This window comes from Eucyclogobius newberryi, unplaced genomic scaffold, assembly GCF_026437365.1.
Source record: "Eucyclogobius newberryi isolate DKJ021-1_F unplaced genomic scaffold, fEucNew1.0.hap1 SCAF_7, whole genome shotgun sequence".
Taxonomy (NCBI): Eukaryota; Metazoa; Chordata; class Actinopteri; order Gobiiformes; family Gobiidae; genus Eucyclogobius; species Eucyclogobius newberryi.
In genome coordinates this window covers 37,240,440-37,255,453 of record NW_027316389.1, presented here as the reverse complement: position 1 = coordinate 37,255,453, position 15,014 = coordinate 37,240,440, and the positions used below count along the sequence as shown (strand labels likewise).

Below are 15,014 nucleotides of genomic sequence, written 5' to 3'. Positions count from 1 at the left end.
GAGAGTCTAAGGACAGAGGACCCTGGGACATCGTCCCTCGCCACCACATACATTGTTGATTCGGCCCTCAGAGGCGACTGTTGTTGTGATTTTGGGCCCTAACCCAGCAGCGGGACCCGTCAAGTGTGTCACGCTGTTGTTGACGATCGATTGACGAGTGATCAGTGCCTTTAGGCGCTTTGGTTATAGAATTGAACACAATATTTTTTTATCGCAAAAGGTGCGATACAAAAACACTTTTTTCTGACGAATGCATCGCATTTGAGAGAAATTGCGTCGCATTTTGCGATGCGATACCGCTTATTCTGAACCCTGTACTGTCTCCTCTGCTCTTCTCCCTGTAAACAAACTTCTGCTTCAGGAAAGTCACAACCCCCCAGTAACCCCACACTGGTGCAACTGGTGGTGCAGTTCTACATGGCCATCATTGAGTCTATCCTCACTTGGGTTGTGTTCAAAATATCAATAAAGCGATATATCGCCACGGATTCCGTATCGATACGCATATCAATACTGAGTCACAGTATCGATTAAAAAAGTGTGTGTGCGTGCATGCGTGCACGCGCGCGCACACACACACACACAGGAAAAAATTCATTCAGATATTATTTGGAAATGGAAAATATTGGCACAAAAGTGTGACTTTTATTTTTCATTTTAATGTGCCGTGATTTTGTTTCCATTGATGTTTTTCTTATGTAGATTTTTGCTCTCTGGTTGTCTTTGGTTCTATTCTATGCTCTACTGTATATGAATTCTTTAAGAAAATTTTAAGTGGTTATGTAAATATTCGGTTATAATTGAAAGCACAATTAGTTGATAATCGATGACGGCATGTTTATTTTTTTCTGACCATAGCACATTAACTAACATGTTAGTCAGAGTTACCCATGCAAGCTTATTTCATCCATAGTCATTGGCAAGTAAAACAAAAAAGAGGTCATGTAACGGGTGCAAGATCAACATTTTCTTAAGATAAGATAAGATAAGATATTCCTTTATTGTCCCACATGGGGAAATTTGATTGGTGCAACGCAGGTAGATACAGAGGTAGATACAGAAGAACAGATCACTTATAGGAAGTCTGAAAAACACTTTCAGTAGAAGATCTCCTATAAATAAATACAAACTCCCATAGACAAATAAATAAATACCATTGCATGTGATCCCGACAGTAATTGCACATGAATATGTGTCACGACAGCACATAGATTGCACATGAATTTCACAGTAAATTCCGTCTGTGACTCCCGGTGGCTGATCCTGTGTCGCAGGCTGCTGGAGCTGCACTCTCCTGATGGACAGCACATAGTGGTTCTACGCTGTAAAGACGCCTCATGTGCCAATGCCTGGTTCACTGCCATCCACACCAACACCGCTGCCCTGCTGCCACTCACGCTTTCCCACATCAACGCTTACCTGGGGGCTACGTCTGCTTCAGGACACCCGCACCTCAAGCACATCGGCTGGCTGTCTGAGCAGGTAACTACTCGCTTGCAGACTTTACACCAAGCTCCCCTAGTGAACGCTGCACCAGCTGCTTTTTTCATTCAGTCCACTGAGGTAGGGGTTTTCGCTGACATTTATCGGGGGAATATAAATACTTTTTATTCCACTTGTTTATCTTGCAAGTTTTTTGTTAATCGTCTGTGATTAACATTTTGCTATTTGTTGGGGGGGGGGGGGAAATCAGCCAATGCTGATGAGAAACTGTTTTTCCTGATAACAAAGGAAATGTTCTCATGCTGGTACAAACCTCCGCTTACATGAGCAAAGGTTTACTCAGTGGGAGCCTGGTACATGTAACTGATTTGTCTCTGCAGAAGAATCATTAATTTTAACTACTGGCTACAACTCGGGTCCCTGTGTAGAAATATTTATTTATTTTCCAATGTGAGGTATTATCACTTAAAGCCCAGAGTGTAGTGTAGAGTAGTTTAATCTACTGGAGACAAACTCATGGATAAGTCTCTCCAAGTCTGGTTTAGGCACTATACTTTTGATTTTGGCAATTTTTTAGATGGCAAAATGCTGCTGTTGTTATTGATTAGACGTGACCGTTAAAGTTCAAGTCTGAGTCCATTATTACCCCAGATTTCTAACTTGATTTGTAGGTTTTTGAGCAAGACTCTGGAGGTGACCGCTAACACTTTCTCTTTGTTTCTGTGGGCCAAAGACAATGATTTCAGCCTTGTCTGAGTTAGACTGGAGGAAGTTGTTCTGCATCCACACACTGATCTGTTCTGATGCAGTGACGGAGTGAATCTGGTCCATATTCACCTGCCGACAGTGAAACATAGATCCGAGTGTAGTCTGCATAATTGTAATGGGACACATTTCCACTGTGTATCAACTGACCTAACGGCAACACGTAGAGGTTGAACAGAAGAGGTCCCAGGATTGACCCTTGGGGCACCCCACTGTTCAGGGGCATGTGATCAAAGACTCAATTACCAATTAAAAAAAAAAAAACACTTACTGTCTTGCAGATAGGACCTTAACCTGTGCAGTGCCAGTGGTGCCCACCCAGTCCTCTAGTCTCTGTAAGAGGGTCCCATGATTGGCAGTGTCAAAAGCAGCACTCAGATCTAACAGAAATAAGACTGACGCTTTGCCAGTGTCAGTCTTCAGGCGGATGTCATTTCTCATCTTGACGAGAGCAGTCTCAGTGCTGTGATGAGGTCTAAAACCTCACTGAAAAACATCAAATGAGTTGTTTATTAAGAGGAAATATGTGAGCTGTTGTAAAACAACCTTTTCAAGGTCTTTGCCCAAAAATGGCGGATTAGAGATGGTTTCAGCACAGACTTTAGAAATCTGGTGGGTAACACATCGAGGCAGCATGTAGATGAACTCAGACTGGTGATCATCTCCTGGACAGTTTTGTCAGTTACAGGTGCAAAGTGAGTTAGGTCTAAGTGTCTTGGTCGTTTTAGGGTTATTTTTTGCATTGTGGGATTTATAGCATTTTTAATGCCCTGAACGTTGTCATTAAGGAATAATGCAAACTCATTATACTTTGATGTAGAAATTAGTTTTAACGGCAGCTGAGCTGGAGCGTTTGTTGATCTGTTTACTGTGGCAACAGGATATGCGAGTTGTTACTGCAGCTTCTAATTATTTCAGAAAAATATCCTTCCCTAGTTCTACATAAAATTAGGTTGCACTTGTATAACGTCTCTCTATAAATCTGTTTTTCAACCTGGAGCTTTGACTTGCGCCATTTCCGTTCGGCCCAACGGCACTGCCTTCCATTTCTCCTGGTCTTTGAAGTCCTAGTGCCCAGCCTCTGTGCCCCCGGTGACAACAAGGACTGCATGAGTCACGTGCAGCACCGCACCGTTACACACAGCTTGACCAGTTTTACTACGACTGGGACAAGGATTTTCTGTCAATGTAATGTAACGGTAAAATAAGATAACCTTTATTTGTCCCACAATGGGAAAATCCAGTATTGCAACACAAATTAGGCACAGAATTATAATTTAGGGAAACAGATAAGTTCTAAAAAAGCTCTTATCCTCTTAAAAAAAAAAAAATACACTCTTATTTACAGCTGTTATATGGACAGAAAATATTGCACCAGGATGACTGACATATCACAGTATTATGAACATGATTGCACATGATTATGAAGCTGAATGACACATGTTCAGGGCTAACCATGTTTGTTGTTGAATCTGACGGCAGCAGGGAGGAAAGACCTGCAAAACTTATTTTTCACACAGCGAGGGTGGATCAGTTTATCAGTCTGTCACTGAAGCTGCTCTCCAAAGCGGACAGAGTGTCCTGCAGGGGGCAGCACTCATGGTCCAGTATAGACGTGAGTTTAGCCCGCACCCTTCTGTCACCCACCTCGTGCACCGTGTTCAGAGCACAGCCCAGCAGGAAGCTGGACTTCTTAATGACTTTGTCCAGCTTCTTCCTATCCCTCTCTGTGATGCTGCTTCTCAAGCAGACCACACGGCACAGGAGGGCTGATGCCACCGTAGAGTCTTAGAAGGTCTCCAGGAATGGGCCCGTCACTCCAAAAGACCTGAGTCTCCTCAGGAGATAGAGCCGACTCTGGCTCTTCCTGTACAGTGCATCTGTGTTATGAGCCGAATACACAGGGGGCAGCAGAGTCGCGTCTGCACCATCTCTTTGGTGCTTCCCGCGTTGATGAGGTGGTGGTTCTGCTGACTGAAGTCTGCAGTGTAGAGGGTAAAGAGAAAGGGCGCGGGGACGGTGTCCACACTGCCGGGCCGAGAGTCAGACACAAAGTCCCGGGCTCTCGCAAACTGGGGTCGGTCTGTGAGGTAGTCCACAAACACTATGCCAGGTCATAGTCCACACCAGTCGTCTCAAGCTTGTCCCTCAGGAGCAGCGGCTGGATGGTCTTGAAAGCGTTGAAGAGCTCAAAAACAGAATCCTCACTGCGCTTCCAGGCTTCTCCAGGTGAGCGAGAGAGAGTGGTGCAGCAGGGAGATGACAGCGTCCTCCACTCCAATGCCAGGCTGGTATTAAAACTGCAGCGGATCCTTGGCTGAGCTCACGGCGGAGCTGGGCGTTCGAACAGGAATGCAGAGTACCCGGCCTTCTTGGAATCCTTGGGAGGGGTACATGACAGTGCCCCGACAGGGGACTCGGTAGTAGTTAGTAGTTGTTCTACTGAGGGACTGGCGCCCACGTGGGCATCGACAGTGACACCTGGATTGGGAAGAACATCTTCCCCGTTCTGAACCCGAGTGGTGTTCAGTTATTGGACTTCTGTGCTAGCCACAGATTGTCCATAATGAACACCATGTTCAAGCACAAGGGTGTCCATCAGTGTACGTGTGGCACCAGGACACTCTAGGCCGGATATCAAAGATCAACTTTGTTGTTGATCATCATCTGACCTCCGGCCGCGTGTCTTGGACACTCAGGTGAAGAGAGAGGCGGAGCTGTCAACCGATCACCACCTGGTGGAGCGTTGGATCCGCTGGTGGAGGAGGAATCCAGACAAACTTGGCAGACCCAAGCACATTGTGAGGGTCTGTTGGGAACGTCTTGCGAAGCCCTCTGTCAGTAGGGTCTTCAACTCACACCTTCGGGAGAGCTTCTACCAGATCCCGGGGAGGCTGGGGACATTGAGTCAGAGTGCACCATGTTCTCGACCTCCATTGTCAATGCTGCTGCTTGGAGCAGTGGTTTCAAGTCCTCCGGTGCCTGTCGCGATGGCAACCCCCGAACCTGGGGGTGGACACCGGGTGAATACCGGGTGGATAACGTCAGGCCCATCAAGCCTTTGTCTTGTAGAACTCCTGAGGCTGTTGATAGGTATTGGCGGGCCAGGCGGGCTGCAGCATGAGGAGGCCATGGAGGAGAACTATCGGTCGCCCCCAAAGAAATTCTGGCAAACCGTCCGGTGCCTCAGGAGGGGGAAGCAGTGCTTCACCAACACCGTTTATGGTGCGGGTGGAGACCTGCTGACCTCGACTGGGGATGTTATCGGAAGGTGGCAGGAATACTTTGAGGACCTCCTTAATCTCACTATCACGTCTTCCGAAGAGGAAGCAGAGACTGGGAACTCAGAGGCTGACTCTTCCATCACCCAAGCTGAAGTTACTGAGGTTGTTGGCAAACTCCTCGGTGGCAGAGCTCCGGGGATAGATGAGATCCGCCCTGAGTACCTAAAGTCTCTGGATTTTATAGGACCGTCTTGGCTGACACGTCTCTGCAACATTGCGTGGTAGTCGGGGACAGTGCCTCTGGACTGGCAGACCGGAGTGGTGGTCCCGCTGTTCAAAAAGGGGAGCCGGAGGGTCTGTTCCAACCACAGAGGGCTCACACTCCTCAGCCTCCCCGGTAAGGTCTATTCCAAGGTACTGGAGAGGAGAATCCGATCGATAGTTGAACCTTGGATTCCTCACCAGAGCAGAGTGGTTTTCGTCCTGGTCGTGGAACACTGGACCAGCTCTTTACTCTCTAACGGGTGCTCGAGGGAGTTTGCCTAACCTTTCCACATGTGCTATGTGGAACTGGAGAAGGCTTTCGACTGTGTCCCTCGGTGTGTCCTTTGAGGGGTGCTCCGGAAGTATAGGGTCCGGGGTCCTTTGCTCAGGGCCGTCCGGTCCCTGTATGACCGCAGGAGCTGTGTTCACATTGCCGGCAGTAAATCAGATCTGTTCCCAGTGCATGTTGGACTCCACCACTTTGTCACCAGTTTTGTTCATTGTTTTTATGGACAGAATTTCTAGGCGCAGTCAAGGGTCGGAGGGTGTCCGGTTTGGGGTCCAAGAGATCTCATCTCTGCTGTTTGCAGACGACAATGTCCTGATGGCTCCATCAAACTCGGATCTTGCCCCTAGTGGACGAGTTCAAGTATCTTGGGGCCTTGTTCAAGAGTGGGGGAAGGATTGAACGGGATATTGGCAGGCGAATTGGTGTAGCGGCTGCAGTGATGCGGTCGCTGCATCGGACTGTTGTGGTGAAGGAGCTGAGTCGAAAAGCTCTCTCGACAAATCTCTCAATTTATCGATCAATCTACGTTCCTATCCTCACCTATGGTCATGAGCTATGGGTAATGACCAAAAGGACAAGATCGAGAATACAAGCGGTCGAAATGAGTTTCCTCTGCCGGGTGGCTGGGCGCTCCTTTAGAGATAGGATGAGGAGCTCAGTCACACGGGAGGATCTTGGAGTAGAGCCGCTGCTCCTTTACGTTCAGAGGCCACCTGGGCGCCTCCTTGGGGAGGTGTTTCGAGTATGTCTCACCGGGAAGAGGCCCCAGGGAAGACTATGTCTCTCAGCTTTTCTGGGAACTCCTCAAGGGAGGGGGAAGTCTGGGAGTCCCTGCTTAGTCTGCTGCCCCTGCGACCTGCCCCAGATAAGCGGAAGATGCGTGGATGGAAAAGCCAAAAGTGTACCACAGAATAAGCTAGCCCATCAACAAACTTTTAATGCAAAGACAATGAAGCTCCATCTAGTGGCCCCTTCAGTCATTACACTGTAGTTGCACTCAAAGAGGAAAATATATTCTACTTATACTTTGACCTCCCACCGTCAAGACCTGTTTTCTCAATAACTATAAAACAACAGCACCTATGATGGTAGCTTGTGTGTCTCTATGTTTATATGTGCTATATATGTGTTCAAGACTGTTTTGTGCAGTTGCAGCTGGGTGGCGGCCGGCAGCAGCTCCGCCCCCTCGTCATGGCGATGACTGAGAAGGACTTGTTGCTGTTCCAGTCTGTGCCCTGGACCAAAGAGGCCTGGGTCCTGCCTCTGCTCACACACCCTCTGCTGGCCACAAGGTAACACTACTATATTTTCTTCATTCTTAGTCCATTTTCTCTTTGCTTCTTAGTCTTAGACAAAGTTGACATTTAGGAGCGTTTTACCATATTCAAAGTTGTATTTATTATTATTAGTAGTATTATCTTGTCTTACGCTAGCTGTTTTATTTTATTTTATCTTTATTTTTCCCCTCCATTCCCTATTAAGAAATGAGAGGTTTTGTTTATAGGAGTTTTTCTTTACAAGAGTTTTGTTTATAAGAGTTCTTCTATTAGTGAGTGTTTTTCAAACTTCCTATAAGTTATGAATATCTTATCGCACGTGATACACACACACACACACACACAGCTTTAGATCAATATTGTGATTTAAGATGTCAATAAAAAATACAACAATGATTTATGAGAATAGTTGATTAGGACTATATACAGTAACAAGACAAGATTACAATAACAGTGGATAAAAGATGGATGCATCCCTGGCGGAAATGCGTGATTTGAAATCAAAGAATGACAAACTGACACCCGAAAGTACAAAGTAGCATAAGTTAAAGTCCTTGGTTGAATCGTATTGAGATGCAGTGCCATGACCTTAAAAAGGTGGTTTATGCTTGAAACCCCACCAATGTTGCTGAATTACAACAATTCTTAAAAGATGAGTTGGCCAAAACCTCTCAACAGTGCTGTAAAATATTCACCGCAAGATATCTTAAACGCTTGATTGCAGTTAAGGGTGGCCCAACCGATGTCTGGGTTTAGGGGCAATAACTTTTTTTACATAGGGCCATGTAAATTGGGATTTTGTATTTTCTCAATAAGAAATAATTTTGTCTTTCCTTGTATTGTCTTTGACTAATATTTAAATTGGTTTGATGATCTGAAATATTTAAGTGAGACTACTACATTTACCTTGCACTTCTAGATCTACTATTAACAAGATTGAACTCTCAAAGCAGAACAAATAATAATTTTCACAGTAAAAATTATTAGATATTCCCATCACCTTTATTATTAAATTGTTATTCCCATCACCTTATTTTTAACGTTTAAAAGTTTATGCGCTCACTTGAGGATTTAATTTTATTTTTTTAGCAGTAAAATCGAATGTATAAAGATGGAAACACCTTTAGTTACATAAAGTCTTGAAGTAAATATTAAAACCTTCATGAGCGTCGGACTACAGACCTGACCAGGTGCGCTGGAGCGGATACAGGTGATGAACAAAGACGTAAAGTATCCACATTTTCCACATGAACCCATCAGATTGTGTTTGCCCAATATCCTCAAGAAAAGCAGAGCTAACAAACTTTGCCAGCAACATTATAACTCACACACATGCGCTGTTTAATCTTGATTATAGAGTTCAAACTCAGAGATAGTTTGTTTGTCCAACATTAAAAATGTTGCGAGACTTCAGCATTCTTTTTTTTTTTAATTCAGCGTAACATTTTGGCTAAAATAGAGGCGGGGGCCTTTTGCTTGGTGTGAAACATGGCATACTTAAAGTGTTAACAACCTGCTAAATTTTGGACATGACGAAAAAGTATGCCCCTAAAGCTAAATAACAGCCATCTCTGTCCAAACAAAACAAAGCAGACTGTGCACGGTGCGCCCTCTGCAGGATTACGGGTATTTTACGATACAGAACAGACAGGCGACGCTGATAACCAGGGCAACCAACACCCAGATATGCGTTCAAACAATTAAGATGGAAATGGAACTAATTTTACTTTTTTTCGCTCTCCTTATGCAAATTTAGAAAATACGCTCATTATTTATGGATTTTGCAGTTAGTGTCTCTTAAATACTTGTTTGTAGTGTCCACACAATAAAGTGCAGATCATCACAGGCAGAGGACTTTAAAGCAGAACTACCCTAACCCTAACCCTCCAGCTCCCTTGTGAAAATACACTGTCAGAAAATAGCCCACAATCTTTTCATTCACCTTTCTTTTCTTTTCTTCCTTTCTTCCTTCCTTCCTTCCTTCCTTCCTTTCTTTCTCATTTTTAATAAGACTGCATAATCACATGCATACAAAAACATTTCACATTGCCAAATATAAAAACAAGAGCTAAGGTTTCTCCGGAGAGTTGCAAAGGTTTTTTGACCACTGAAACTTCAAACACCCAGAAAATACATATTCGACCACCACAGGGACTTACAAAGATTCAAAAGAAAATGTTCCTTCTGCTTTAAGACGGACCTCCATGTTAGTGATGTCAGAGCAAGGCCACTGTAACGACTGTAACGACCTGAAATACGGCCAGCTAACGCTGCCTCATGTCCTCATTATGTTTTTATTTTGATTGTGATACCATTCAATGACACTTTTGGCAGTTACAGCAAAGACAGAAATAATGGATGTAAAGGAGTTGACACGTGAAGCTCATAGGTTCCAACAGTGCAGTACTGAGGCCTGTTTGTGTTGCAGGTTGGTGCATTCTGGTAGCGCACAAGGCTCTCTGGCACAGGGTTCCGAGCTGCTTTTTGCCACACGCACAGGTATGGCGCGAGGTGTAGAGTCGCACATCTTCAGGGTGGAAACACACTGGGACCTGTCATCATGGACACGTGCCTTGGTGCAGGGGGTGCACGCCGCAGCTGAGCTCATCAAAGAGGTGTCCATAGGTCAGTGCTTGAACTCATATATGTGAAGTGGTGTAGTGTGCTTTAAACGTTGTGTTTGTTGTGTCAGGCTGCACACTGAACAGGCAGGATGTGCGTCTAACCCTGCACTATGAGAATGGATTCACTGTGACACAAGAGCCTGATGAGGCAGCAGGTGGCGCTGTACTCTACAGATATCCCTATGAAAAGCTCAAGATGTCTGCTGATGATGGAGTACGGAACCTATTCCTGGATTTTGGAGGTCCTGAAGGAGAAATGGTGAGGATTCATGTTGAGTGTACAAGGATGACGTTACAACACCTTATTAAAAATATATTATTTATTAAATTCTATTTAACTAGGTATTAGCCATGTTTTGTCGGGCCCTGGTCACCAAGACCGGTTCACTTTGGGGCATCTCAGGACGCTTCTGTAAATGGATAATGCGTTTCTAACCCATGTTTTCTACTAAATGCATTTTACTTCTTCATAAAGCTGATCTCAGCAATTTGTAAAAAGACATTTAGTTATTCCAAGTTTGTGTGGGTGACTTGAGCTGAAGTGAAAATGTTGAAGCACACACATCAAAAATATTGACACATTTCAAAGAGACATTAAAGCAGAACTAAATTTAAAAGCACAGATATTTTTTGTAGGATTCTCAATCTTTTTGGAAAAAAAATTGTGAAACCAGTGGCAGAACTTCTCCAATCAGTCTATACTCACTGTACCAACAAGCCATACATTTCACTGGAACGCAGGGCATAATGACCTTCAGCTTTCTGCACCAGGGTGCACAGATGAGTCGAACACAACCGCGAATAGTCTTTTGTTTGTTAGTTTATAAAGACAAGGGATGTACAGTGGTAGAGCAGTTAGAGCTCTAGCCTCCCAATAAGGAAATTAGTTTTTTCCGGGCCAGACCATTATTACATGTTAGGTCAATTGGCAACTGTAAATTGTCACTAGTGAATGAATGTGGAAGTGAATATTTGTCTGTGTGTCTATGTCTATGTCTCTGTTTTTAACCTGCAACGACCTGGCCCCTGTCAATGAAGTGCCCTGGCCCTCACGACCTCTAACGGGAACAAGCGGTGGAAAATGAATTTTTCAGTGAGCATCCGACCAGCTGGATCACAAATGGTCTTTATATATTAAAAAGCTTGCATAAAGGCCACTGTGATGGGTGAGATTACCACAATCTTTTATAAATCTTAATGTTTTGGGGATTGAAGACATAGCTCCTGCATTAATATAAAGAATATAACCATAATCCAACAAAGGTTGAAAGATGGCGTGTATATGTTTGAAAAGTGAAGCAGGATCTGAATAATGATAACCCCAAGCTTAATCTTCAATTTTCTTTTTCTTTTTTTAGATTTTATACATCAATGTCAATTATATGTAGGTACTACACCCCTGGCTCAAGCTCATGCAGATCTACAGCTACAGGCTTATTACATGTTGAGGCCAGTGGTAGGCCAGCCACAGGTTTGGTCTTACAGTACTTTAGTCATGCTTCACACTGACCTACAACCTTTTGTAGTAAGCCAATACATTGTGTATTTGATTCCAGAACTTCTTAAAACCCTTTGTAGTTTGTCTGCAGAAGCATGCCCAACATGCTCACTTGTCCATCTTGTCCATGCTTGTCCCCACTTCTTCCTCAGTTGTTGCTAACTTCTGATCAGCATTAACAGAACATTTATCTTCACTGTCGACTATGTTCACACAGTAATGTCCCGAGCTTGATTGAACATCACAGCACTCAGCAGTCATTTTCCATGTCCAGAACATCATCATGTCCACACAACCTCTGACTCTGTTGGTGATTCTTAAGGTGTACACTGTACAACGTAATTTTGTAGTTTTCCATGACTGTCTTATCTTCGGGTATTTAAACACTTTCACCTTTCTGGGGACAATTTTTTGCCAATTAAATGTATGCGCACACATTGACTGCCGTCCGAACTTGTCCAGGTTAGTATCTTGCTTTGGAATTTTCGGTCTGGCGCTCTGTTGTCAGGACTCTTGACTGATACTCTGTAGTTTTTCCTCTAAATATTCCCTTCAAAGCAGACTTCATAGAGGCAAATATAAAATCTGTGCATGCAGTTAGAGCCACTTGTCACTGTTCAAAATCAATAATAAAGTCTGCAATGGGCACAGTTTCGTCTTTCATAATGCAGTCAAAGTACGTGTAACTACAAGTTTAGCAAACTTAGTGGCAATTCCCGTGTCAATTGCTTGTTTTTTCTACTTCAAATTGGTAACTGTGATCCACATACCAACTTCATTCTTCCAGCTTTCGTAGGGTTTTCCCTCTTCAAATGGTGACAGGACTCTGTAGTGACTAACCATCCTCTGCTACCAATGTTAGTTTAAATTACTCCACGTCTAAGTTGTTAGATTTATTTAGCACCACCATGGTCACAACTGCAACAACAGTCTCCGACCTTCACACACAGGTAACATGTGTAATTGATACAGTAGGGCCCCCTAGCTGTCAGGCATGAGTAGTCAAATATATAACAAAGAGCTAACAGGATAGACTATTTTTACAATAAGCCAGTTAAGCTGATTATATTAAGACATTTCTGTATTAATATTGCTTTTATATATATTTTTTAATACCTGTTTGACAATATTTTAGGTTTAGAATTTGACTTCCTGATTGTAAATCATGACATCATACTAGGATGGTAAGCTTTTTAACAAAGTGTTGCTGCTGAAATAGTGGCACTTCATACTTCTGCAAACAGTATTTGTTGTAAGTGGTGGACGATGCTGTGATTCTCAGATGGATGTGTTGTCTCCTGCAGGTCCTGGACCTCCATACTGGCCCTAAGCCTGTGGTGTTTGTGCTGCACTCATTCTTGTCAGCCAAGCTCAGCCGCATGGGCCTGCTCACCTGACCGGGAGCTCCTCGTGGGCCTGCTCTCCAAGATGCCTGCCACAGCTTTTCTTGTGCCCTTTTGCCGCTCGCACTAGATAGTGCTGCTGATCCACTGAACAAAGAAAGGTGCTTGTATTTTTTTCCTGAGCTTTTGCAAGTGCATATATGTCAGGGAAACCTTTAGAGAACAGGAATCGCCTTTGACATATTCCACATAATCCACTGTGGGCTCGATGTCCAGAGCTGCACGTGGCTGGAGAGGGCATCCACGCGATATACAAGGGAATGCTGCACACTTGAGACTGTTGTATACCTGGTCGGAATTGTAGGTGATGGTGACACGTTGGTCTCATTAGCCTTAGAAGACTCAGGTCAGATATCACAGACATTCGTAGATGTGATATTTGACTTTATTTCCAGGACTCTTTCAGCCCAAAGGTCTATTCACAAACCAACATCACATCAATGTAGTCAATGGGTTGACAATAGACCTTTTTAAAGCTTGGAAACAAAAACATTTTATAGACAAAGTAGAACATAATTTCATTCCATTGGAATCCTGGGCTTATAAACAAATGATGTAAAAGCCCACATGTAAATGTGTTCAAACCAGGCACTTATGTCACTCACATGTATGTGAGTGGCTTTCATTTGCAAAAAACACCTGGATTTTTCATATTTTGTGATATTCTGAGATTAATCCCAGTTTTGCCATTGAAATCACATTTAGGAATTTAGAATTTAGGAAGGTTTTTGTTTACAAATTAAAAGGATCTGTAGTGTGACTGATTTATTTACCTTTTAATAACCAGATAACAATCTGCCTTCAATCCTTAGCTTTAGAACCAGCTCTAGAACACCCTAAAGTACCTGGATTCACTTGGTATCCAGTTATCAATAAGCATTGAATATGTGTCTAAGTCAATGGCTCTGGAGCTCAATGCCACCTCTAGCCACTTCCAGTGACCTATACTGTTACTCTGTCAAAGCCTTGCACTTGTAGAGATTAAGCACAGTCACGATGCCAATAGTGCCTTCAGACCTTTAGTCAGACAATCCTGCAACGTTTCCTTATCCCTTCACTGTAGAACCTATGCTTTTATTATGTACATGCAGTCGTATAATCATTTAACTTGTAATAATGAATTGTTTTTTATTTTTTCATCTTGTCTTTATATAGTACGCAGTATCCAGCATCTGTCGATTCATAAATGCTAAAATGATATGATGCAATTCTCTTTGAGCGCTCTGTGTCCACTGTATCTGCATTAAACTCATGGCAAAGCTGGAAAATTTGCATGAGATGAGTTACCAAAATGATTTCTGTTACATTCCTCAAAAAAAAAAAAAAAAGACTATTAAGACTGTATTTGAAGTGATGTGTTACTCCTGCTTAATGCTCATTTTAGTTTTATGTAAGTCATGAAAAATACAATTTCTTTTAAAAGATTATGTTCACAGATTTTACCTCTGCAGATGCTGCATAACTTCTCTCCAACTATTCTTATTGACTGTAAATGAAGCACTAACCTATGAATGTGCACTGTCCACATTAGAGAATAGTATTTTCTATAAACTAGCCTCTATGCAAAGCAGCGACCAAAGTGAGATCCTGGTGGCAGCTTGTGCGTCACACAATCATTCAAATGCACGACATATTTGCTGCTGTAGTATTATGCAAGTATTTTAGAGCGTTTCTACCTTGATAAGTATGCAAGTTTAAAGGAACTGTACTTAAGGTTTTGATTTTAAATTTAATAAACAGGACTCGTCTGTGTTGCCAGATACATGTTCAGCTCTAAATATTTTTGCTGATAATTATAATGGTATGTTATGTAATATTACGTTATATATTTCACTTTTAAAACTGTTAATAATATTATTATTAACAGTTTTAAAAGTGAAATCCAGTGTGTTCAAACCTGTGCTTTGATCTGAATGGTCACTACCTAAAGCCCAGCCTCTGCACAAATAGAGAATCAGAGCTAGTTTGGCCTCTGGAGCTCAGTGAGTCTGGGATTCTGGAGGAGAAGGAGCTGAACATGGGCCACAAACCAAGAAGGACAAACACTTGGACGTGTCTATCTGAAGGTTAAGGCTCTGACAACACTGGTGTGATTGAATGTGGTTTTTACAGTAAGAACACAGGCTTCATGCAGTCCCTTTGATAATAGAATGTTATTATAACCTCATGTAAATATCAATAAAACCACTTAATGTACCAAGTGTACGTTTTTTTTGTCTTTTCTTTT

General features: G+C 43.0%; 1 protein-coding gene across 1 annotated transcript in view; it reads left to right on the top strand.

Moving 5' to 3' along the window:
• The window catches only part of sntb2 (syntrophin, beta 2), a 58,798-nt gene extending 43,815 nt beyond the window's left edge, over nt 1–14,983 (top strand). The window contains exons 3-7 of the mRNA XM_072435810.1: nt 1,275–1,482; nt 7,135–7,277; nt 9,691–9,887; nt 9,955–10,145; nt 12,689–14,983. Of these exons, the coding sequence (XP_072291911.1) occupies nt 1,275–1,482; nt 7,135–7,277; nt 9,691–9,887; nt 9,955–10,145; nt 12,689–12,781 (832 nt within the window). The 3' untranslated portion in view covers nt 12,782–14,983. The remainder of the gene's footprint in view (nt 1–1,274; nt 1,483–7,134; nt 7,278–9,690; nt 9,888–9,954; nt 10,146–12,688) is intronic.
• Nucleotides 14,984–15,014: the final 31 nt, after the last annotated feature.